This window comes from Patiria miniata, unplaced genomic scaffold (genome assembly GCF_015706575.1).
Source record: "Patiria miniata isolate m_02_andy unplaced genomic scaffold, ASM1570657v1 HiC_scaffold_28, whole genome shotgun sequence".
Lineage (NCBI taxonomy): Eukaryota > Metazoa > Echinodermata > Asteroidea > Valvatida > Asterinidae > Patiria > Patiria miniata.
Genome location: NW_024037067.1, coordinates 4,714,047 through 4,739,269, shown reverse-complemented (window position 1 = coordinate 4,739,269; position 25,223 = coordinate 4,714,047). Strand labels below are relative to the sequence as shown.

The following is a 25,223-nucleotide window of genomic DNA, read 5'->3' as shown; positions in this document are numbered from 1 at the left end:
CTGAATATGCAAAACACAAAATCTGACAAAAATATAATGTTCAAGTCTCGACTGAAATGATTAAAATCTCATTAATATTTGAATTCCTGTAAAACCTCTGGTTGTCACTCAGCTGAGTATAGCCTCAAAACTGCACTCCATGGACAGCTGTAAAAATGGGTTCTTCAAGTAAAACATGCATAACTTCAGATAGCGCATGGATGAAATTCCAATTCCACATGAGTGGAACATAATCGTTTAAGATGTGCTTCATTTGTGTATCAATTTTAATTGCTTTTTAAAGGGAAAAATTAATCCCTGCAGGTCACTCTCTTTTTTATTCACCCGAGATATAAATATTAGTTTATGTTTGTGTCAGGAACATTATATACACAGAACTGTGTTTTACTTTGATTATATTCTAAAGATATGAATATTGGAAACAAATACTTGTATTGGCGAATGTACACAGAGAATGTTTGAGTTGATTGAAAATAAAATCATAAAATGAAAGAATTTCGAATTTTGATCGAATTTGTTCGAACAAAATCATCTGTCGTTTTCAAAAACAACCCCATACAAACTTGCTTATCAACCTCTTATCTTTATTTTTAAAAATATTTTTTGGGGTACTTTTTTTCCTGTTAACAGACAAACTTTCAATACCTTTTCAAATCGAGGCTCTTGGAACATTTGTTTTGTATCCTCATCACAACTAGCACCCTGGTCCTCGTTATCGATGCATAATTTGAAATCTCAGCAGAAATTTCGATTTTTGAATTAGAAAATCATCGCAATGATGTGAGGGATGAGTTCTTTTTTAACACCAAAATTAAGTGGATCCTTTCAATCAATAGTTTATGTTCAACACCGCATCTTCTAGAAAACTTCATATTTACGCAAGGTATGGATTTATACTACGAGCCAGTTAAAGTACTAAAAAAAAATTATTTGGAAAAAAAAAATCCGATAAAAGACTTGAAATGCCAAACTCAAGCTGGCTCATTCGACTACCCGCCCATGACTTTGGGCCAGCATTGTTTTGAAAACGTCCAAAAATAATAGTGATATTGTTTTTAATGGACAATGCAGTCCGTTTTTAAAGGGATCATGACATGAATTTCAATTGGGAAGATATTTTGTGCAACTTTCTATTCTTCTTAAATGTATGAACTTATTTGACATACCTTTTTAGTTACTTTTGCAAAAAAAGTGCCTTACTGGAAATATTAAAAAAAGTTCCTGCTTTTCCTGACAACTGAGGGCGCTGTTGCTGTTGTTTATTTTGAGGAACACACGCGGTGAAGAAGAGAACCAGTTGCCGAAAGTTGGCATCACGTGACTACAATGACATCCTATTAAAAAATGTCACATGCGAACTCAAATTTGAATATTTTTTTTTTGACAGAGGCGTTAGGGGACGGGATGGCTTATGCTCTAACACACAGACGTTGGAATAGACACCGCTCTCTAAATTTCAAAGAGTGAATATTCACTCCATTCAAAGGAAGATTCACTCCTACAGTCGGAAACTAGGGACTAGACGTTTTAGAGTGAAATTCCTTCCATCGTAAAGATCAAGTTTTCATTCGAGCTTCGACTGAAGTGTTTTTTTCCAGACTTTTTCAATCCAAAATGAGAGTGATTTTCACTCTAAAACGACTAGTCCCTAATTTCACTCTTTGGAATTTAGAGAGAGGTTGCACCGTCAATGAGGATATTTTAGATTCATTGACAATGAAACTACAAAGTTTGAACGAATCCGTACATCAGTGGTTATCCGTGGACAGAACTTTAAAACGGTGGTTGTGTTTAAAATCCCGTAACTTGAAAAGTACATGAGCGATGTGAATGATTCTTGTACGAAAAGAAAGCTTATGAATTGGGCTTTCATATTTTAAATTTTGACAGTGCTACATGCAGAACTTCACTAAAACAATGGTCCCGACATTTGGGTTTTGTTTCTTTTTTACTCATCCTGTACAATTATATCCAGCTGCAGCCAATCAATTTTAACGCGGCTGCTTCTAACTTTGCTCAGTGTATTCGATGACGTTGAGGACCATTTCCACTTTCTGGCAAACTTGGAGTGCCATTTAATTTAATTGCAACAGGACATGTGATCGTATTATTAGGCCTACATGAACCAAATAACGTCCTGCCAAAATGAGTTGAAAAAAAAAACAACTTTGAAATTCTTCAACTTTGAAATTGAAAGAGGAAGCTGGATAGGCCTGAGTACACCTCAAAAACTATTATTCGGGGCATTTCAGGTCGTAATGACCCTTTGATATCGCGAAATAATCTCTTTGAGGTACCTTTGAAAGAAAATATAACCCACACCACAAAAACAATTTATTGGGGACATACCTGGGACTTTCCCCAAAGCGTTGTCATATCGACGCACAAACACTGCTACATAAAGGAGGGGGCGGCAGGGCAGATTCTTTTTCGCAGATGCAAACTTGAGTTGATGAGAGACTGGTCGTGATTTCTCGACTGAGGAGCTAAGCTAATTATTGAAAGGTAAATCCTTTTTTTAATCAACCAAACCAGTAAATTAACCACATGGACTCTGAAATATATTACAGGATGAGGGGGGGGGGGGGGGGTGATCCAGGAAGCATGCTGGAGGATCAACTGACTTTTTAAAAGCTTGATGAGGCCATCGCAATTTTCAATCGACAACATGTGAAACCGCAATTACCACAGATGGGGCAAGAGTGTCCTCGTTTACACATTTAAATTGTGGATGTTGAAAAACAGAGGACAACAGGGTCCACAATTGACCCGAAGGTCCACGAATTGACGATCGTGTACAAAACATACTGGAGGAAAGTTAAAGTACACAAAAAATGAGGATTAGGGACTGGTCCACGATTGCTGGCGTTTACAAGTTCTATACGACCGAGGACTTGGGACAATGGGGTGTGTGCGATAACAATGGGCCCGACGCTGCCCAAGGACCTGGGCACTAGTCCTCGGGGGAATTTCGTGTAGGCCTACTAACCTTATGCAAGCTGTCGAGAAAAAAAAAGTACAAAAAAGGGAACAAAAGAAGGAAAGGGACAGGTCCTCAGGAGTATAGAAAAACACGACTGGGTGCGTGTTTATGGTGTAAATCGAGGACACACGTCGTGCCACATCATCAGTGAATAGAGGACAGGAAGCAAATCGAGGACTCCTCGGTTAGAGAACGTGTACAAAACCAATGAAAGATGTTGCAAACAAGAGCATTAACAATGGAAACGTGAAGAAGAACAATTGAAAATTATCGATCTACACCATAAACCAAAGTGATCTGATACAACGTGCCCTCTCGAGACATGCACACAATATAGGGAACAAAAGATTGTATACGTCTCCACAGGGCACTTTCTATAGATGAATACGTCTCCACAAGGTATCACGAAATAGATATATGGATTTTACTCAAAAACTAGGAATTTCGCAAATGGCAGAGTTTTAGAAAAGGGATGTTAAGTCCGAATTTCAGCCAAGGAAATTAATTCTGGTTAAAATAGGAGCATTTTGAAAGTACGTTTACACATTCGAAAATGTAAGTACATGAGAACAAAGAAATGTCTCCACAAGGATACAAATTCCAGTAGGTGTGAGTGTGTGTTTGTGTCACGTGCACGTGGCTGGGGGCTTCATAACACCCCTCCTGATTCTTGCATTGACCACAAATACAAAAAAATCCAATCCAAGGCCAATGGCTTAATATAATTTTTTTATTTTCACCCAGGAACACATTCCCTATACTATACGGATTCTCAAACAACGCCCGGCTTCAGGACGAATCATTAACGGCTCTAGTTTCAACACATCACTTTGTTGTTCAGCTGAGAACATTGAACTTCCCAATTTACGCATTCGCTGAAGACCAGGACTCCCAATCTGGTAATTATCCTGTTTTGCAGTTTGAAGAATGAAGCGTCCACTGGAAAGTTGTTTTTTCGTGGTGGTTATTTCCATTGCACTTGCCACCACAGAGGTCCAGACAGCGCTGATTGGGTTCAACTGCGATTTCCCATCAGCTAATGTAGAGAACGGGGTGGTGCATCATTATGGGACACAAGCTCTGTATCTCGTGGGTGAAACTCTGATAGTGACATGCGATGATGGCTATACCCTGGAAGGGTCTTCGGAAATAACCTGTCAGGCGGATGGTAGCTGGCACCCTGATCTACCTGCTTGTACTGGCAAGGGATTAACTACAGTTCAGAAAATTTTCATTGTACTTGGATCTCTTTTACTTTTACTAGGTTGTGGTGGTGGGAGTCGTGTGTTATATAATAATGATTGTTGCAATAACATTGTAGCTCCATTACTAGACCTATAGGAACCGTAAACGTCGAACAAAAACCTTTGAAGCTTTTTTGAAGAACTAACCCATAGTGGTTTTATATGCGTTATTATGGTTATCGAAACATTTTTTTAAATTAATCATGCCTAAAACAACAACAAGCGTATTCTTATTAAGCACTGTTTAATAGATTTGTATTTTAACAGCAAGCTTCACAATGACGATTATTGCTCACGAGAAAAAGTCACTTATGCAAATATACTGGGTCAACCTATCATTTATAATCTAAATGACAAAAAATAAAAATAAAACATAAAAAAAATGGATCACTCAGTATTCCACTAAAGACCTTTCAAAATACGTGTTATGTCGTGCAGTAGAGCTCTGAACCATGGGTGTTTCCCCACCTTCGTAGATAAACGAAAACATGCAAATGAATAAAGACAATTACAATCAACATCATCATTTCAAAAAGTGGGGCAGCCGTGTTAGTCGGTCAGAATCAAACAAAAAAGTAAGGTAGAAGACTTGAATTCTTCTTTATTACTAAACATGAAATAATGTTTCAGCAGTGACTCAAATTATTGAAATCTATTTTTGTATTTGAATGCCTGTGCGTTATCTCTGGTTCTCACTCAGCTAAATAGCTTCAAAGCATTAAGCATTCCATGGACAGCTGTAAAAATGGGTTCTTTTAGTAAAACATGCATAACGTCTGAGTATGGATCAATGTCAGTAATTCTTGTCCACATGAGTGGAAGAAAATGTTCGTTTAAAACGTACTTCATTGGTGTTTCAAATTTAAATGCATTTTTAATATTTAGTGGTAAAAAATGTATTTAATCTAGGCCACTTTCTGTTTGACATGCCCTGTATACAAATACTTGTTTATGTTTGTGTCAGAAACATGTGTTTTAGTTTGATTATATTCTAAAAAAGATAAATAGGAAAATTGGAAAATGCTTGTATATAGAATGTACACAGAGAATGAAATAAAGTGTTTGAGTTGTTGAATGAAAATTAAATCATGAAATGAATTTTTTTTTTTAAGTTTCTTGATCAAATTTGATGAAATTTGTTAAAAAAAGTCCTTTTCAAGAACCTTTATACGGCCTTGCTTATCAACCTGTCACCTATGTGTTTTTTTAAATAAATTGTTTACGCTTTTCCTGTCAACAGACAAAATTTGAAATTCTTATTCAAACCGCGGCTCTTATAGAGTAAGGTCATCTTGGAGCGTTCTAATTTTATATCATCTACAAAATATCACCTTGGATCTCGGTATCGATTCATAATTTGAAATTTCAGCACATATTTTGATTTTTTTAAATTGGAAAAGAAATCAGATGTGAGGGCTGGGTGTTTTTTTTTGAACAAAAGTTTAGTAGACCCTATTTCTTTTAATTAAGTTACTTTTAATTAAACTAAAAATGTATATTTTTGTTGTAAATCTGTGTCTGCAGATATGCCTAAAATCCAGTTTATTTGCTAGAGATGTACAAGGAGGCTGCTGCGAACATTTGAGTTCATGATACATCAATCCATGCAGGGAAACTCCCCCGCACCAAAATCAGGTCCGGACTTATAGTTGTGTATCACAACAGTATTTAAAACTTCAAATTATTGAAATAAAATAATTATCATAACGTTAAAATAAACCAAACTCCTGGAAATGTTATCCATAGCTGCATGTAACTCATTACTGTTAAATGTTAAAAATACGTTTCTGTGTTCTTCAAATCGATTAATTTCCATAAGTAAAAGTTGGTAAGTCTCTTCGACTGCTCGCCCTGCTATTCAAGCAGAATGAAATTGAACCCCGTCCAAGGTGGAAAGGTGGTCATGGCCAAAATGGACTTCAAAAATCTGTCAGATTGATCAAAAATCTGCCGAATTCACAAGAATTACTCGAAATACACTATAAACACTAAGAATCACAGGCAGAAGTTGTAGTATTGCCTTAATTAAGGTTCAAATTAAATAAACAATCTATAGTCACAAAAATATGTTATGAAATTTCGTAAATTTTAGACAAAAAATACGGTTGCGTCACGACGAAGTCTGGTTGCCAGTCCGGCACCTAGACCATGTCCCATTATGCAAGGGTTTGTTTGAAAAGATTGAAGCTTTTTAAATGTACCATTTTTTCCCTTCAAATTTGCTACGTTTATCTGTCAAATAACCATTTTTGCAGAATTCTACCAGAAATCTGCCAAACAATCCATTTTGTCAAGTTTTCTGTCAAACTCGTTTTTTACAACAACAAAAATCTGCCAAAGTTAGCCGAAAATCGGCTAAAACGGTCACCTTGAAGCCCATATATTGCGACAACTAAACGGGTATCCAGCCAGTCAACTCGACACGTTTGCCAACTCGACTGGAATCAACTCGACCGTTTGCCAACTCAACTTAAAAAAGTCAAGTCGTCCGTTGTCCAACTCATCCGTTTTAAAGGCGTGTTTTTTTCCGGGGAATGGGGGTGTTTAATGGTAAAAACGACGGTTAAGAAACACGTTTGATTCATGGCTATATGCCTTTTCACAACAATAAATTATTCTCGTTTTCTGAATGGACGTTTGAAAGGAGACTGTTCGGGTTAGGCAGTGAGATGGTTTGCATTGTGGACACGATCAATGAATGGGGTAAAGGATTTTTTTGCTACACTAAAGATCTATTAATTTTTTTAAAAGAATGACCTCGCATAATACTAGGCCTGTACGTAAGTAAATCGTCCCAGAGAAAAAACCGCGCCAGCCGCACTTCATGAACGTGTAGGCAAACGGTTGAGTTGGCAAAGAAAACGGTCGTCAAGTTTGCCCAACGGTCGAGTTTGCCCAACGGTCAACCGTAAATTATCTTGCCAACAGCTCATTTGGGGGCCAACTTTAATGCGCCTCAGTAACACAAAAGCTCCCCGGTTTCTTTCTTTATGGTTTTACCCCACGGAAAGTGAAACAGTGCGACTCTTTCAAGTTCACTTCGAGTTGGGCTAGTTGGGAAAATCCCTCAACCACGGTAACAATAGGGTTATATATGTACGTGATTTGACCCTCAAACGGAATACCACAATACACAAAAAAGTTTAAAAGTCTAAAATGCACCACTACCAAATTCAGCCTAGCTCATTCGACCATGGGACGATGACATGAATTTTAATGGGGAGGATATTTTGTGCAACTTTCTAATTTAAAAAAAAAATGTATGAACATTATTTGACACGCCTTTTTGGTTATTTGTGTCTGTGGAAAAATGCACATCTGTAAAGATTTAAAATGCTCCTGCTTTTCCTGACAACTGAGGGCGTTGTTGCTGTGATTTCATTTGCGGAACACACTCTTCGTTTAAGAGGTTTTCTGTTCAAAATGTGAACCAAAAAGTTTGCTTGTTGAAAAAAAACTTGTGAGAAAAGTTTGCTCATTGAATTACCGTCACATAGTGAAACAACAACAAATCAACCTACCTCCCGATCCCAAAAAGAAATTCTGACAGCAAAATATTCAAACTTCTAGCAACGTTTGGTGCTGAAATAGCTGTACATTGAGGTTTCTGCCCAGTCAGTGATATCACACTTTTGCTCATCAATATGACAAATCGTATTAACATACAATTCAAAAAAGCATCAAAATACCCTTGACAATGACAAAATGAAAACTGAAAATGAAATTAATTGCGAAACAAAGGTGTAATTTCAAGAATCGCATTAAAGAAATGATGCATGAGCCCTTTAACTCTCTTCTTCTTCAGTGACGTAGATAATCTCGTCTGATCCCAGCCTCTTTTACTTTATCTTCCGTACTTTCGTCCTGTGCCTCCTTGCGTCCACCACCCTCTGAAAATTCTTCAGGCGGGGTTTGCGTCTCTTCCGCGGATCTCTCAGTGTCTCGTAGGCCCAGACCAGGGGATTAGAGGGGGTCAAGTCAGGGTCAAAGTGCAGGGATTCTTGGCTGAAAATGCTGCCACTTGGAATGTGCAGATTTCCCCTCGAGTTGGAGTTCAGTGGCGGAGTTTTTCGGCAGAGCATGGAGTTGATGATGGTTGGCTGTATCTGCGCCCGGTACATGTAGTCAAGGTCGTCATCTGATTGATTGGGTGGAGAAAACGGCTTGACATACCCGAGAGCAACTGGCTCGCCAGAATCCCTAGAAGGAAACAGTAAAGTACAACACGGTTCTTAAGAATGTGTTCTGATTTGGTTTATGGTGGAAACAAGAAGATGACTGAATAAGTAACTCATGCCTAGGAAAGGCTGTTTTTATATCACAAGTCAAGAGATAGTTCAAAACGGTCAACTTCTCCGTTCGTAAAATTATCCCAAGACATTGTAAGTGTCACTGAATATCTACTATATAGCTCCCGATTTTTGTTCTTTCAATTTCTCAATGACCCTTAATGCTAAAAGCTAGCGTGGATGGATGCCAAGATTACCACATGCATGGGATGCATAAACGTAAACATAAGGCCAAGTGATGATCCTGCCAAATTTGTAGAGAGAAGTGACCCTGAGAACTGGCCATCCCTGGCCGGTTTTCGGTCTTTGAGCTAGAAAGAATCAAGCCGTTTGTGGCCTGGGATGTCGACAGAAACAAATTTAAGGATCCAAAATGACCAAGTCTGGCTTGTCACATGAGGAATTAAGGGTCGGTCAACAAGAATAGATTAAGAGATGGGCAACTTACTCCTTCTTTTTCGTCTTGCTGCGCGTCTTCGTAGATCTTTTTGCATCTGAGATATTCTCGCTTGGGTGGGGCCAGCATAGCTTGACGAGCCTTCCCCGGTACCAGACTACACCATCGAGTTCTGGTTGTGGCGCTGCAGTGATGTCACTTGGTTGACTAGGCATCATGACATCTCCCTTTTGCCTTTTGTGAGGCACTTTTTCTTCAAATGCATTTCTTCGACTTCCTTCTTTTTGGTCTTGTTTGTGTTTTGCAGCAAAGAACATTCTAAATTAAAAAGGAAAAGTTCCACTGGTCAAATAGTTGTTTCGTGCAGGCCTAATATATCGCAGTTTTAGTAAGATTTAACTTCCTCTTCTTAGTTTGTTTTAGGCCCTAAATTCAATCTCAAAGTAGAATTTTATATCAGAAACACCTGTACATTTTAATACTAGCGAATTTTTAATAGGGTTACATAATCGTCAGTGACCTTAATAATGACCTGTAACATCACTGTTACACCGCCCTCCGGCGTGTGTGCCAAAAGGGGTTCCTGCTTACCCCTTTCTTCGCTTGAGCTCCATCCAGGCATTGTGCCCAGCTATCATCTCATTCTGGATGTTCTCGCAGAATCTGTCATTTGCCTCCGCCACCCTCTCAGCGCAGGCAACGATATCCGACGGCTGTTGTGTGTTTACGACAGCTCCCTCAGACCATGGTTGCGGTCTGGGGGGGGGGGGGGGGCTCATTCGACTACCCGCCCATGACTTTGGGCCAGCATTGTTTTGAAAACGTCCAAAAATAATAGTGATATTGTTTTTAATGGACAATGCAGTCCGTTTTTAAAGGGATCATGACATGAATTTCAATTGGGAAGATATTTTGTGCAACTTTCTATTCTTCTTAAATGTATGAACTTATTTGACATACCTTTTTAGTTACTTTTGCAAAAAAAGTGCCTTACTGGAAATATTAAAAAAAGTTCCTGCTTTTCCTGACAACTGAGGGCGCTGTTGCTGTTGTTTATTTTGAGGAACACACGCGGTGAAGAAGAGAACCAGTTGCCGAAAGTTGGCATCACGTGACTACAATGACATCCTATTAAAAAATGTCACATGCGAACTCAAATTTGAATATTTTTTTTTTGACAGAGGCGTTAGGGGACGGGATGGCTTATGCTCTAACACACAGACGTTGGAATAGACACCGCTCTCTAAATTTCAAAGAGTGAATATTCACTCCATTCAAAGGAAGATTCACTCCTACAGTCGGAAACTAGGGACTAGACGTTTTAGAGTGAAATTCCTTCCATCGTAAAGATCAAGTTTTCATTCGAGCTTCGACTGAAGTGTTTTTTTCCAGACTTTTTCAATCCAAAATGAGAGTGATTTTCACTCTAAAACGACTAGTCCCTAATTTCACTCTTTGGAATTTAGAGAGAGGTTGCACCGTCAATGAGGATATTTTAGATTCATTGACAATGAAACTACAAAGTTTGAACGAATCCGTACATCAGTGGTTATCCGTGGACAGAACTTTAAAACGGTGGTTGTGTTTAAAATCCCGTAACTTGAAAAGTACATGAGCGATGTGAATGATTCTTGTACGAAAAGAAAGCTTATGAATTGGGCTTTCATATTTTAAATTTTGACAGTGCTACATGCAGAACTTCACTAAAACAATGGTCCCGACATTTGGGTTTTGTTTCTTTTTTACTCATCCTGTACAATTATATCCAGCTGCAGCCAATCAATTTTAACGCGGCTGCTTCTAACTTTGCTCAGTGTATTCGATGACGTTGAGGACCATTTCCACTTTCTGGCAAACTTGGAGTGCCATTTAATTTAATTGCAACAGGACATGTGATCGTATTATTAGGCCTACATGAACCAAATAACGTCCTGCCAAAATGAGTTGAAAAAAAAAACAACTTTGAAATTCTTCAACTTTGAAATTGAAAGAGGAAGCTGGATAGGCCTGAGTACACCTCAAAAACTATTATTCGGGGCATTTCAGGTCGTAATGACCCTTTGATATCGCGAAATAATCTCTTTGAGGTACCTTTGAAAGAAAATATAACCCACACCACAAAAACAATTTATTGGGGACATACCTGGGACTTTCCCCAAAGCGTTGTCATATCGACGCACAAACACTGCTACATAAAGGAGGGGGCGGCAGGGCAGATTCTTTTTCGCAGATGCAAACTTGAGTTGATGAGAGACTGGTCGTGATTTCTCGACTGAGGAGCTAAGCTAATTATTGAAAGGTAAATCCTTTTTTTAATCAACCAAACCAGTAAATTAACCACATGGACTCTGAAATATATTACAGGATGAGGGGGGGGGGGGGGGTGATCCAGGAAGCATGCTGGAGGATCAACTGACTTTTTAAAAGCTTGATGAGGCCATCGCAATTTTCAATCGACAACATGTGAAACCGCAATTACCACAGATGGGGCAAGAGTGTCCTCGTTTACACATTTAAATTGTGGATGTTGAAAAACAGAGGACAACAGGGTCCACAATTGACCCGAAGGTCCACGAATTGACGATCGTGTACAAAACATACTGGAGGAAAGTTAAAGTACACAAAAAATGAGGATTAGGGACTGGTCCACGATTGCTGGCGTTTACAAGTTCTATACGACCGAGGACTTGGGACAATGGGGTGTGTGCGATAACAATGGGCCCGACGCTGCCCAAGGACCTGGGCACTAGTCCTCGGGGGAATTTCGTGTAGGCCTACTAACCTTATGCAAGCTGTCGAGAAAAAAAAAGTACAAAAAAGGGAACAAAAGAAGGAAAGGGACAGGTCCTCAGGAGTATAGAAAAACACGACTGGGTGCGTGTTTATGGTGTAAATCGAGGACACACGTCGTGCCACATCATCAGTGAATAGAGGACAGGAAGCAAATCGAGGACTCCTCGGTTAGAGAACGTGTACAAAACCAATGAAAGATGTTGCAAACAAGAGCATTAACAATGGAAACGTGAAGAAGAACAATTGAAAATTATCGATCTACACCATAAACCAAAGTGATCTGATACAACGTGCCCTCTCGAGACATGCACACAATATAGGGAACAAAAGATTGTATACGTCTCCACAGGGCACTTTCTATAGATGAATACGTCTCCACAAGGTATCACGAAATAGATATATGGATTTTACTCAAAAACTAGGAATTTCGCAAATGGCAGAGTTTTAGAAAAGGGATGTTAAGTCCGAATTTCAGCCAAGGAAATTAATTCTGGTTAAAATAGGAGCATTTTGAAAGTACGTTTACACATTCGAAAATGTAAGTACATGAGAACAAAGAAATGTCTCCACAAGGATACAAATTCCAGTAGGTGTGAGTGTGTGTTTGTGTCACGTGCACGTGGCTGGGGGCTTCATAACACCCCTCCTGATTCTTGCATTGACCACAAATACAAAAAAATCCAATCCAAGGCCAATGGCTTAATATAATTTTTTTATTTTCACCCAGGAACACATTCCCTATACTATACGGATTCTCAAACAACGCCCGGCTTCAGGACGAATCATTAACGGCTCTAGTTTCAACACATCACTTTGTTGTTCAGCTGAGAACATTGAACTTCCCAATTTACGCATTCGCTGAAGACCAGGACTCCCAATCTGGTAATTATCCTGTTTTGCAGTTTGAAGAATGAAGCGTCCACTGGAAAGTTGTTTTTTCGTGGTGGTTATTTCCATTGCACTTGCCACCACAGAGGTCCAGACAGCGCTGATTGGGTTCAACTGCGATTTCCCATCAGCTAATGTAGAGAACGGGGTGGTGCATCATTATGGGACACAAGCTCTGTATCTCGTGGGTGAAACTCTGATAGTGACATGCGATGATGGCTATACCCTGGAAGGGTCTTCGGAAATAACCTGTCAGGCGGATGGTAGCTGGCACCCTGATCTACCTGCTTGTACTGGCAAGGGATTAACTACAGTTCAGAAAATTTTCATTGTACTTGGATCTCTTTTACTTTTACTAGGTTGTGGTGGTGGGAGTCGTGTGTTATATAATAATGATTGTTGCAATAACATTGTAGCTCCATTACTAGACCTATAGGAACCGTAAACGTCGAACAAAAACCTTTGAAGCTTTTTTGAAGAACTAACCCATAGTGGTTTTATATGCGTTATTATGGTTATCGAAACATTTTTTTAAATTAATCATGCCTAAAACAACAACAAGCGTATTCTTATTAAGCACTGTTTAATAGATTTGTATTTTAACAGCAAGCTTCACAATGACGATTATTGCTCACGAGAAAAAGTCACTTATGCAAATATACTGGGTCAACCTATCATTTATAATCTAAATGACAAAAAATAAAAATAAAACATAAAAAAAATGGATCACTCAGTATTCCACTAAAGACCTTTCAAAATACGTGTTATGTCGTGCAGTAGAGCTCTGAACCATGGGTGTTTCCCCACCTTCGTAGATAAACGAAAACATGCAAATGAATAAAGACAATTACAATCAACATCATCATTTCAAAAAGTGGGGCAGCCGTGTTAGTCGGTCAGAATCAAACAAAAAAGTAAGGTAGAAGACTTGAATTCTTCTTTATTACTAAACATGAAATAATGTTTCAGCAGTGACTCAAATTATTGAAATCTATTTTTGTATTTGAATGCCTGTGCGTTATCTCTGGTTCTCACTCAGCTAAATAGCTTCAAAGCATTAAGCATTCCATGGACAGCTGTAAAAATGGGTTCTTTTAGTAAAACATGCATAACGTCTGAGTATGGATCAATGTCAGTAATTCTTGTCCACATGAGTGGAAGAAAATGTTCGTTTAAAACGTACTTCATTGGTGTTTCAAATTTAAATGCATTTTTAATATTTAGTGGTAAAAAATGTATTTAATCTAGGCCACTTTCTGTTTGACATGCCCTGTATACAAATACTTGTTTATGTTTGTGTCAGAAACATGTGTTTTAGTTTGATTATATTCTAAAAAAGATAAATAGGAAAATTGGAAAATGCTTGTATATAGAATGTACACAGAGAATGAAATAAAGTGTTTGAGTTGTTGAATGAAAATTAAATCATGAAATGAATTTTTTTTTTTAAGTTTCTTGATCAAATTTGATGAAATTTGTTAAAAAAAGTCCTTTTCAAGAACCTTTATACGGCCTTGCTTATCAACCTGTCACCTATGTGTTTTTTTAAATAAATTGTTTACGCTTTTCCTGTCAACAGACAAAATTTGAAATTCTTATTCAAACCGCGGCTCTTATAGAGTAAGGTCATCTTGGAGCGTTCTAATTTTATATCATCTACAAAATATCACCTTGGATCTCGGTATCGATTCATAATTTGAAATTTCAGCACATATTTTGATTTTTTTAAATTGGAAAAGAAATCAGATGTGAGGGCTGGGTGTTTTTTTTTGAACAAAAGTTTAGTAGACCCTATTTCTTTTAATTAAGTTACTTTTAATTAAACTAAAAATGTATATTTTTGTTGTAAATCTGTGTCTGCAGATATGCCTAAAATCCAGTTTATTTGCTAGAGATGTACAAGGAGGCTGCTGCGAACATTTGAGTTCATGATACATCAATCCATGCAGGGAAACTCCCCCGCACCAAAATCAGGTCCGGACTTATAGTTGTGTATCACAACAGTATTTAAAACTTCAAATTATTGAAATAAAATAATTATCATAACGTTAAAATAAACCAAACTCCTGGAAATGTTATCCATAGCTGCATGTAACTCATTACTGTTAAATGTTAAAAATACGTTTCTGTGTTCTTCAAATCGATTAATTTCCATAAGTAAAAGTTGGTAAGTCTCTTCGACTGCTCGCCCTGCTATTCAAGCAGAATGAAATTGAACCCCGTCCAAGGTGGAAAGGTGGTCATGGCCAAAATGGACTTCAAAAATCTGTCAGATTGATCAAAAATCTGCCGAATTCACAAGAATTACTCGAAATACACTATAAACACTAAGAATCACAGGCAGAAGTTGTAGTATTGCCTTAATTAAGGTTCAAATTAAATAAACAATCTATAGTCACAAAAATATGTTATGAAATTTCGTAAATTTTAGACAAAAAATACGGTTGCGTCACGACGAAGTCTGGTTGCCAGTCCGGCACCTAGACCATGTCCCATTATGCAAGGGTTTGTTTGAAAAGATTGAAGCTTTTTAAATGTACCATTTTTTCCCTTCAAATTTGCTACGTTTATCTGTCAAATAACCATTTTTGCAGAATTCTACCAGAAATCTGCCAAACAATCCATTTTGTCAAGTTTTCTGTCAAACTCGTTTTTTACAACAACAAAAATCTGCCAAAGTTAGCCGAAAATCGGCTAAAACGGTCACCTTGAAGCCCATATATTGCGACAACTAAACGGGTATCCAGCCAGTCAACTCGACACGTTTGCCAACTCGACTGGAATCAACTCGACCGTTTGCCAACTCAACTTAAAAAAGTCAAGTCGTCCGTTGTCCAACTCATCCGTTTTAAAGGCGTGTTTTTTTCCGGGGAATGGGGGTGTTTAATGGTAAAAACGACGGTTAAGAAACACGTTTGATTCATGGCTATATGCCTTTTCACAACAATAAATTATTCTCGTTTTCTGAATGGACGTTTGAAAGGAGACTGTTCGGGTTAGGCAGTGAGATGGTTTGCATTGTGGACACGATCAATGAATGGGGTAAAGGATTTTTTTGCTACACTAAAGATCTATTAATTTTTTTAAAAGAATGACCTCGCATAATACTAGGCCTGTACGTAAGTAAATCGTCCCAGAGAAAAAACCGCGCCAGCCGCACTTCATGAACGTGTAGGCAAACGGTTGAGTTGGCAAAGAAAACGGTCGTCAAGTTTGCCCAACGGTCGAGTTTGCCCAACGGTCAACCGTAAATTATCTTGCCAACAGCTCATTTGGGGGCCAACTTTAATGCGCCTCAGTAACACAAAAGCTCCCCGGTTTCTTTCTTTATGGTTTTACCCCACGGAAAGTGAAACAGTGCGACTCTTTCAAGTTCACTTCGAGTTGGGCTAGTTGGGAAAATCCCTCAACCACGGTAACAATAGGGTTATATATGTACGTGATTTGACCCTCAAACGGAATACCACAATACACAAAAAAGTTTAAAAGTCTAAAATGCACCACTACCAAATTCAGCCTAGCTCATTCGACCATGGGACGATGACATGAATTTTAATGGGGAGGATATTTTGTGCAACTTTCTAATTTAAAAAAAAAATGTATGAACATTATTTGACACGCCTTTTTGGTTATTTGTGTCTGTGGAAAAATGCACATCTGTAAAGATTTAAAATGCTCCTGCTTTTCCTGACAACTGAGGGCGTTGTTGCTGTGATTTCATTTGCGGAACACACTCTTCGTTTAAGAGGTTTTCTGTTCAAAATGTGAACCAAAAAGTTTGCTTGTTGAAAAAAAACTTGTGAGAAAAGTTTGCTCATTGAATTACCGTCACATAGTGAAACAACAACAAATCAACCTACCTCCCGATCCCAAAAAGAAATTCTGACAGCAAAATATTCAAACTTCTAGCAACGTTTGGTGCTGAAATAGCTGTACATTGAGGTTTCTGCCCAGTCAGTGATATCACACTTTTGCTCATCAATATGACAAATCGTATTAACATACAATTCAAAAAAGCATCAAAATACCCTTGACAATGACAAAATGAAAACTGAAAATGAAATTAATTGCGAAACAAAGGTGTAATTTCAAGAATCGCATTAAAGAAATGATGCATGAGCCCTTTAACTCTCTTCTTCTTCAGTGACGTAGATAATCTCGTCTGATCCCAGCCTCTTTTACTTTATCTTCCGTACTTTCGTCCTGTGCCTCCTTGCGTCCACCACCCTCTGAAAATTCTTCAGGCGGGGTTTGCGTCTCTTCCGCGGATCTCTCAGTGTCTCGTAGGCCCAGACCAGGGGATTAGAGGGGGTCAAGTCAGGGTCAAAGTGCAGGGATTCTTGGCTGAAAATGCTGCCACTTGGAATGTGCAGATTTCCCCTCGAGTTGGAGTTCAGTGGCGGAGTTTTTCGGCAGAGCATGGAGTTGATGATGGTTGGCTGTATCTGCGCCCGGTACATGTAGTCAAGGTCGTCATCTGATTGATTGGGTGGAGAAAACGGCTTGACATACCCGAGAGCAACTGGCTCGCCAGAATCCCTAGAAGGAAACAGTAAAGTACAACACGGTTCTTAAGAATGTGTTCTGATTTGGTTTATGGTGGAAACAAGAAGATGACTGAATAAGTAACTCATGCCTAGGAAAGGCTGTTTTTATATCACAAGTCAAGAGATAGTTCAAAACGGTCAACTTCTCCGTTCGTAAAATTATCCCAAGACATTGTAAGTGTCACTGAATATCTACTATATAGCTCCCGATTTTTGTTCTTTCAATTTCTCAATGACCCTTAATGCTAAAAGCTAGCGTGGATGGATGCCAAGATTACCACATGCATGGGATGCATAAACGTAAACATAAGGCCAAGTGATGATCCTGCCAAATTTGTAGAGAGAAGTGACCCTGAGAACTGGCCATCCCTGGCCGGTTTTCGGTCTTTGAGCTAGAAAGAATCAAGCCGTTTGTGGCCTGGGATGTCGACAGAAACAAATTTAAGGATCCAAAATGACCAAGTCTGGCTTGTCACATGAGGAATTAAGGGTCGGTCAACAAGAATAGATTAAGAGATGGGCAACTTACTCCTTCTTTTTCGTCTTGCTGCGCGTCTTCGTAGATCTTTTTGCATCTGAGATATTCTCGCTTGGGTGGGGCCAGCATAGCTTGACGAGCCTTCCCCGGTACCAGACTACACCATCGAGTTCTGGTTGTGGCGCTGCAGTGATGTCACTTGGTTGACTAGGCATCATGACATCTCCCTTTTGCCTTTTGTGAGGCACTTTTTCTTCAAATGCATTTCTTCGACTTCCTTCTTTTTGGTCTTGTTTGTGTTTTGCAGCAAAGAACATTCTAAATTAAAAAGGAAAAGTTCCACTGGTCAAATAGTTGTTTCGTGCAGGCCTAATATATCGCAGTTTTAGTAAGATTTAACTTCCTCTTCTTAGTTTGTTTTAGGCCCTAAATTCAATCTCAAAGTAGAATTTTATATCAGAAACACCTGTACATTTTAATACTAGCGAATTTTTAATAGGGTTACATAATCGTCAGTGACCTTAATAATGACCTGTAACATCACTGTTACACCGCCCTCCGGCGTGTGTGCCAAAAGGGGTTCCTGCTTACCCCTTTCTTCGCTTGAGCTCCATCCAGGCATTGTGCCCAGCTATCATCTCATTCTGGATGTTCTCGCAGAATCTGTCATTTGCCTCCGCCACCCTCTCAGCGCAGGCAACGATATCCGACGGCTGTTGTGTGTTTACGACAGCTCCCTCAGACCATGGTTGCGGTCTGGGGGGGGGGGGGGGACAAGTATGCAAATTGTGGGCTCTTATTTAATTTGTATTACAAACAAGTATACAACAGGATGTGTCAAAGTTTAACAGGCGTTTTCCTAAAGTATACTGCAAAATTTTATTTAATTATGCAGACTAGTTAATTAGAATCTGACCTGGAATGATCTCCACGTCCATGGATACCCCGGAGTTCTCGATGTCTTACCAGACAATTCATCATCATCTGATTACACTGCCGGGTCTCTTCCAGCAACTGTCTCCCCCTCTCCTGGCCGAGGGAGAGAGCCTCTTTCACGGCCGGAGGCAGCGACATCGACTCGCTGGCTATGGTCCGATGCTGGCAGGGTGGCTGGTCTGGGACAGGCTGGTGGTGTCTCACTGTCCCCTTGTCGAGTTCTTGGTCATCGGTGCTGTGGTGTACCGCCGCATGGCTGCTTCCAAGATAGGCCCAAAGTCAAATTATAGACTTGATACATAAGTCTTTGATACTTTTGTAAGTGGATGTAGAAGTATTACTTTTCAAGGGTAATACAATGCATGTGGTTGACGAGATGTCTCTCGCTAAGCTGGATGAGGTACAACGAGGAATTTGTGAAATAATGCCTGTATCATACCTTTGTAAGGAACGGTCTTAGAATTTCGTTGCGTTGAAAAAAAAGCTATCATTCAGAATCTTTTTTTAAGGCGAGACATGTAAAGTAACAGGTTTATGGGGACAGTGTTCCACATAAAAGAAAGCCTGTCGGTCTCCATGGAATAAAGACAAATTGTCCACTACACTGAATGTTAGACTGACCTATCCATTCTACTGGATTTATCCTTGATCTTCGTGACAAAGGCAGCGTTCAGCTGCCTCTTTCGAGATTCTTCTTCCAACTCTGTTTCAGAAACTTCATGTTTCATTCTGGAGTTGATTTCTTTTCCCCAGTGACCCTCTTGAAGGGCTGGCTCCTCTTGTCTTTCAGGAAAGCTCATCTGAGGTTTGGGTGAGTTTTCTCCCCTCTCCAGGACTTGTGTGCCCAGGATGCCAAGACTCTGATGTATATGTTTCTCGAGGGTTGCCTCCGGTTGTGGAACGCCCCTCTGAGATTCCTCCTCTCCGAGGCTGGATGCCACCACGAGCGTCCCCTCAACCTGCCTCTCATGAGCCTCGTGGGCGCACCTCTCTGTTTTCTGAGCGGTTGCGGCGGTCCTAAGATAACTCCTCCCTGGGTTTGAAGATCTCAATCCCTGGAAGGCCGTTGTTGAGTTCCGATTAACCTGGTTAACAGGTTGGACTTGGATCAGGCGGGGCGCTTTCTCTGAAGCGGCCGAAGATCCACATCTCTGAAGGGTCCCTGCTGAGTTTACATTAAACTGTTTGGCAGGTTGAACTTGGATAACAAGGGAGCCTTCCCGTAGAGTTTCTGATGATCGCAATTCCTGGAAAGTCCTTTCCGAGTGGACATCAATCTCGGCAGGCTGAACTTGGATCCGAGGCCCTTCCCCTGGAGCTGATGAGTGTATCTTGTCAGTTTCACGGCAGCTCTCGACAGGTACCCTGCAAATGAAAGCAAAGTTGAACAAATTAACTATTTTTTTTGAATTAGCATTTTGCATCTCTTGTAAATCATCAGTATTACATTGTACTCAACTGAAAGGTTATATCGCCATGATTTTGCGACAGAAGAAAGCAGTTCTACTTCTTACCGGATGATATTGTTGCTATCTGCTTTTTCTCTTGTAATCTCTCCTCTGCTTTCATCCCTAAAACGGGATGCCCCGACGACATTCTCTGCACCTCCTTTTCTTGGGAAGCACCAATAAGGTTTTTTTCTTCTGTCCTTGCACATCGCATTTGGACCATGCGTTTTCACCCCCACCTTGCTCGGCAGATCAAAATCCTTTGCCCCATCTCCCTGTCCGCTTCTCGAGGAGAGATGGTTGATTTCTCTCCGTGCTGATTCTGTATCATCCTTGGCTGGTCTCCGTCCGTTATACTCAAGATCTCCGCAGGCATCTTTCGTCTCTCTACCGCGTCTAGAAGCCGCTTCTTTGCCGGCCTTGTCGAGTGGGATGCTCTCTTCCAAATCCTCGACTGTGACACTGTGGCCTGATGCTGACACATCTGTTGCTCTGCTCGATAGCTTTGCACTGTGGACAGTGGAAGAGGTGTAAAAAGTTATGTAAAAGTCTTCAAAGATTTTCTATTGACCACACCTCCCTGGTGATTTCAACAGCCAGATAACTTTTTCCATTAACAGCCCCGATCAAATCGTCTACACAACATTAAATGCCATGCAATGCTAGCTAATCTGAAAACTATATAGTACATGTAATCTTATAGAAACACCCCACCTCCTCCGATTTTGAATTGAGCAACTTACCATTTCTGCAACTGTTTGCAGGTCGTGAACCAGTCACTCACTTGTGGTGACCTTCCCACGTGGTTGCCTCCTTGAGGTGGAGAGTGGTCATGGCGTGGGACCCGAGGAGTTGTGGATAGTTCTCTCTTTGATCCCTCCTCGTCATCACTCCTAAGAATAAGATAACAGTTGATAGTTTGTTAGGGTCGATACGATGGAGGTAAATAGGGTAGGTTTGCAGAGTTAGTGGACAACTCACAATAAATACTTTTTTAGTTGTTTTTCGATCTAAGACAGAACTTGAGGTGGACCTCATGACTCTTTCTGTTGAGTTCTGCAATCTGAGCTTTAACTTTGATGTAGAAAAGTTGAATATTTTTGTGGCGTTGTTTGCGAATTTATAAGATGCCTGTACAGGTAGACCTGTGAAGTATTTTTCAGTTGTGCCGCGATCTTCAGATTTAAAGACCTATCAAGTGCTTCTGGTTACTTTTCTTTGATCTTGAGATGGATAACTGTCAAATAATTAAGTTCTCAGTGTGGTGAACCTATTGGATATTTATTTTGAGTTGGACTGCGATCGTAAAATGGATTTAAAGGTATCCCTGTATAATGAGTTAAGGTGGTTTATTTTGTCACAGACGAGTGACGACCAACTTGATATTTTTTTTTCAAACCGCATCGGAACATGTAGGACCACTGAAAATTTGAATTTGTATCTAATTTAAATTTTTAACATACTCTTCATGAGCGACTCTCTTACGTGTAGAAGAATCCACGAATATAATTCACCATAGTAAGTATCGAAAGTATACTCACCCTATCGGCAGGGAGTACACGGTATCCAATGGGGACGGTATCATTGGACGCACTCGACGCAGTTTCCTAGCCGCGGGACGACGGCTAGCGGTGCGCGAGGAGCTCACGCCCTGCTGTCCGGTATCTGCATCCACGATGGCCCGCGGACGCAGGAAGCAGCAGAGCCAGCTGAGCTTGGTCACGGGGCCGAGACGGCCGCGATGGTTTCGGCCGCTCGCTTCGGGGGAACCGACGGTTCGGTCATCGGGAAAAGCTGACAATTCCCTCCTGAACTCGGCTGTCAGCTTTGATTGACTAAGGGAAGTCATTTTTCTCAAGCTGGATGGTCAAATTTGTCGCAAAATTATCGCAAGAAGTCGCACTGAATCGCTGTAAATTACTCTCACAAAGAAGTCTGCAAGACTGAATGAAAACTGGTTGTTATAAACACCGCAAGTAACGCGCAAGAAGTGCGTAACATGTAAATATGATGACGTCACAAAACTTTAACAATGACGCGCGACGAAGTAGGTACGCGTATAACGCGCACTCAAAGTTTTTTGTTGTACGTGCTTTTTAAAGTTTAGTTTTAGGCTTGGCATCAATACTTAACCTAAAACTCTCATCTAATTATTTTCAGGACAATTTTCAGGGGTGTGAGTGACTGATAAAAATAGCTGAGAACAGCTGAAAAAGGTGTAAAAAAATCTTAATTTTGGAAATCTCCTATACTTTTGTACACAAGTGAGGGAAAAGAGCTGAAATCCAAAAAAAACCACAAAAAAACCCACTGAAATCAGCTTTAAAGCTGAGATTTCACAACCCTGATTTTACGACAGAATTGACGGGAACTCGTTTTCCCACTAATAACATGCATACAAATGGGAAGTCACCAAAAAAAGAAAAGAAAAGGAAATTCAATTCTTTCCAAGACTATGAACGGTGTTTCTCTATTTTTAATGTCACACACGGGAAGATAAAAAGAGGAAATTAGCTGCACCAAGGCTGCAAAATATTGCAAAGGCTTCCCCACATCACCATAAACCAATAGTGTCTTAAACGCTTCATACTTTCGGGCAAAATACAGTCGAACACCTTTATAACAAGGTCCTTAGGACTTTATAAATTACCTTGTTATAACAGGTACCTTGTATTAACAGTAATGGAAAACAAAGGAAAACAAAGACTTGGGACCTAAAATTGTGCTTGTTATAAGCAGGGCCTCGTATTAACAGTGCTCTTCTTATCAGGGATCGACTGTATCTGAAACCCCAACCCACCATGTCTGTAAATGAAACAGTCAAGTAATTGAAAACAAACATGTGAGAAGCACGGTTTGAAGTAGACCACCAAGTGATGTTGAATAACAACGCTGTATTCAATACTTAAAAAAAAAAACATTTTGTGCACAATGTTAACTTCTCCAATATATATAAAAAATACATCCGGTATTAACATAGATGAGGCAGTTAAAAGTATGATTATGTGTAAAAAATAATAGATATTAATAAACAAAATATGCTTTACTGCAAGATACATCAGGGACTATCTTGCTGGAGCCCCTGGTAAGAGTTCAAGTAGTCACAAACCTGATAACAATGTAATATCAGTTTTAATTCAGCCCGTTCGGCCAATAAGGTTTCGAAACTTTTGGAGAAAATACTGCGGACGTGTTTCAAATTTTTTAAAATATAAAAATAGCTGGCAGTATTATGATATGTTTTGTTACAGATATCAAAATACAAATAATGCACAGATAAAGAGTAGATATTTTCCAAATATCTTCCTATATTGAAAGACACAATACGTCAAAAACTAACATTCCATGTGCGGTTTCACTTTCCAGCATGCAAAATAGTTTACTGTGTGGAAAAGTTTGAAATATACAAATAATGCATCCATAAAGAGCATAAACACTCAACCAAAAAAGAAAGCCCCCCCCCCAAAAAAAACCCTTTTTTGTCGAACTCAAAAACTACTGCTCACGTACACTGCTCAAATTACGACTTATCAGTACAGAAATTCCCTAGCAATCCAGCCATTCTCTTTAATTTGGCCCAAAACAGAGATATTACGTATTATGCAATTTATGACAAATAGTACCGAAAGAAAAGTTGTACTTTTGTATACGTACAAGGTGAGGTGAAGCACAACTTGCACGCATACAAAAGTGCAACTGTTTTCGGGATCATTTGTCATAAATTGCATAATAATTTCGTACACATTATCACTGTTTTGTGCCAAATAAAGAGTATGGCTGGATTGCTAAATAATTTCTGTACTGATTAGTCGTTATTTGAGCGAGAGGTGCCCAGTAGTTTTTGAGTTACACAAAAAAGTATTGGAAGGGGGACTTTCTTTTTTGGTTGAATGTATTTTGCACTTTTTTTCCAATATCGAAAGACAAAATACAAACGTACGTAAACTACTAAAATTCCAAGTACGGTTTTACTTTCCAAAATGCAAACTAGTTGCTGATTGGAAGAGTTTGAAATTAATCTACCTGTGTTGCCGGCTGCAATGTTCTACTGCCGAGTCCAAATGTAGATGAGAAGCAAATTAAAATGTTTGACACAGCAAGCTGGACAGGACAAATACGGAAGCAGTCTGGAATGGACCGATCCAGTCAGCCCCGCCCAGTGCGCACGTGGGCAAATTAACACGTGCTCCTCTCCAATGCCACGCTGCATTTTCCTGCCGCGCGCATCATACGCGCGCGCACGCATGTCGGACTTTTGTGCACGCATGTCGGACATAAATCACGGCTGTGATTGGTCAGAATACCATGGGGCGGTGCTTACTGGATCGGTCCATTAGCTGGCAATACAAGTACTTCGTAAAAGGAAAACAACTTATACATTATGTACATGTGAGAAATGGATTTAAAAAAATCTGGAAAAAAGAAAATTTCTGAATATTTCATGAAAATAGCACATAGTTTCAGTTTGTCCTCTAAGGCAAGTGCAAAGTTACTTTCCTCCATACGTCACACACTCTGTAATCAATTTATTCTTAATTATTGTTACGTGATTTCCTACACTTTAACTGATAAACAAAGCACCATTGTAATTATTAATAAGTGGTTTTTACTCGCTAAAACTCTGGTGGTATAAACATTGTCCAAACTGAAAGGCTATTGAAAGTTAAGAAATTCTATATAAAAAGTAATTTAAAAATAAATTTCAAACACAAAATGTGACGTGGTATGTCAAAATCTGGCTCAATTGGGCAAAGCTACCGATAGAGAAACAGCTGCAAAATGGCATGGGAGTGATTTTCAGCGATTTGGAGATTTTTGAAATTGAATATGCTACTAATGCTTACAAAATTAGTAACGCTGTTGTTTTACAACAATGGCAACTATTTCAGAATATATTTTTTTCCACTAAATTCAAACTTTTAAAGTCTTATTCTCATTTTTGATAATTCCGACAGTCCGACTTCAGAATCTAATAACTTCGCTTTGTAATATCCAATAAAAAAGGCGTCATTTGAAAGAGCAATGTCTATATGTTACTAATATTAGGAATAGGAATATGTGCAGTCGGAACATAGGGGTGTCGGAACATAGGGGTGTCGGAACATAGGGGCGTCGGAACATAGGGGCGTCGGAACATAGGGGCGTCGGAACATAGGGGCGTCGGAACATAGGGGCGTCGGAACATAGGGGCGTCGGAACATAGGGGCGTCGGAACATAGG

At 39.5% G+C, this 25,223-nt stretch overlaps 1 protein-coding gene, 2 long non-coding RNA genes and 1 pseudogene across 3 annotated transcripts; 2 read left to right on the top strand and 2 right to left on the bottom strand.

Annotated features, from left to right (window-relative positions):
* Positions 1-2,437: 2,437 nt before the first annotated feature.
* Positions 2,438-6,217, top strand: LOC119734735. The gene is made up of 2 exons (XR_005272109.1): positions 2,438-2,505; positions 3,728-6,217. It is a non-coding gene; the product is annotated as an uncharacterized LOC119734735 (long non-coding RNA).
* A 689-nt stretch (positions 6,218-6,906) lies between these two features.
* Positions 6,907-9,692, bottom strand: LOC119735069 (annotated as a pseudogene).
* A 1,452-nt stretch (positions 9,693-11,144) lies between these two features.
* LOC119734736 lies at positions 11,145-14,923 on the top strand. Its single transcript, XR_005272110.1, has 2 exons — positions 11,145-11,212; positions 12,434-14,923. It is a non-coding gene; the product is annotated as an uncharacterized LOC119734736 (long non-coding RNA).
* A 689-nt stretch (positions 14,924-15,612) lies between these two features.
* On the bottom strand, positions 15,613-20,379 carry LOC119735068. Its single transcript, XM_038208760.1, has 6 exons — positions 20,243-20,379; positions 19,177-19,920; positions 18,536-18,811; positions 18,211-18,375; positions 17,671-17,937; positions 15,613-17,133 (listed from the first exon to the last, which is right to left on the bottom strand). Exons 1-6 carry the CDS (start codon positions 20,377-20,379, stop codon positions 16,773-16,775), a joined length of 1,950 nt encoding a protein of 649 aa, XP_038064688.1. The 3' UTR covers positions 15,613-16,772.
* Positions 20,380-25,223: the final 4,844 nt, after the last annotated feature.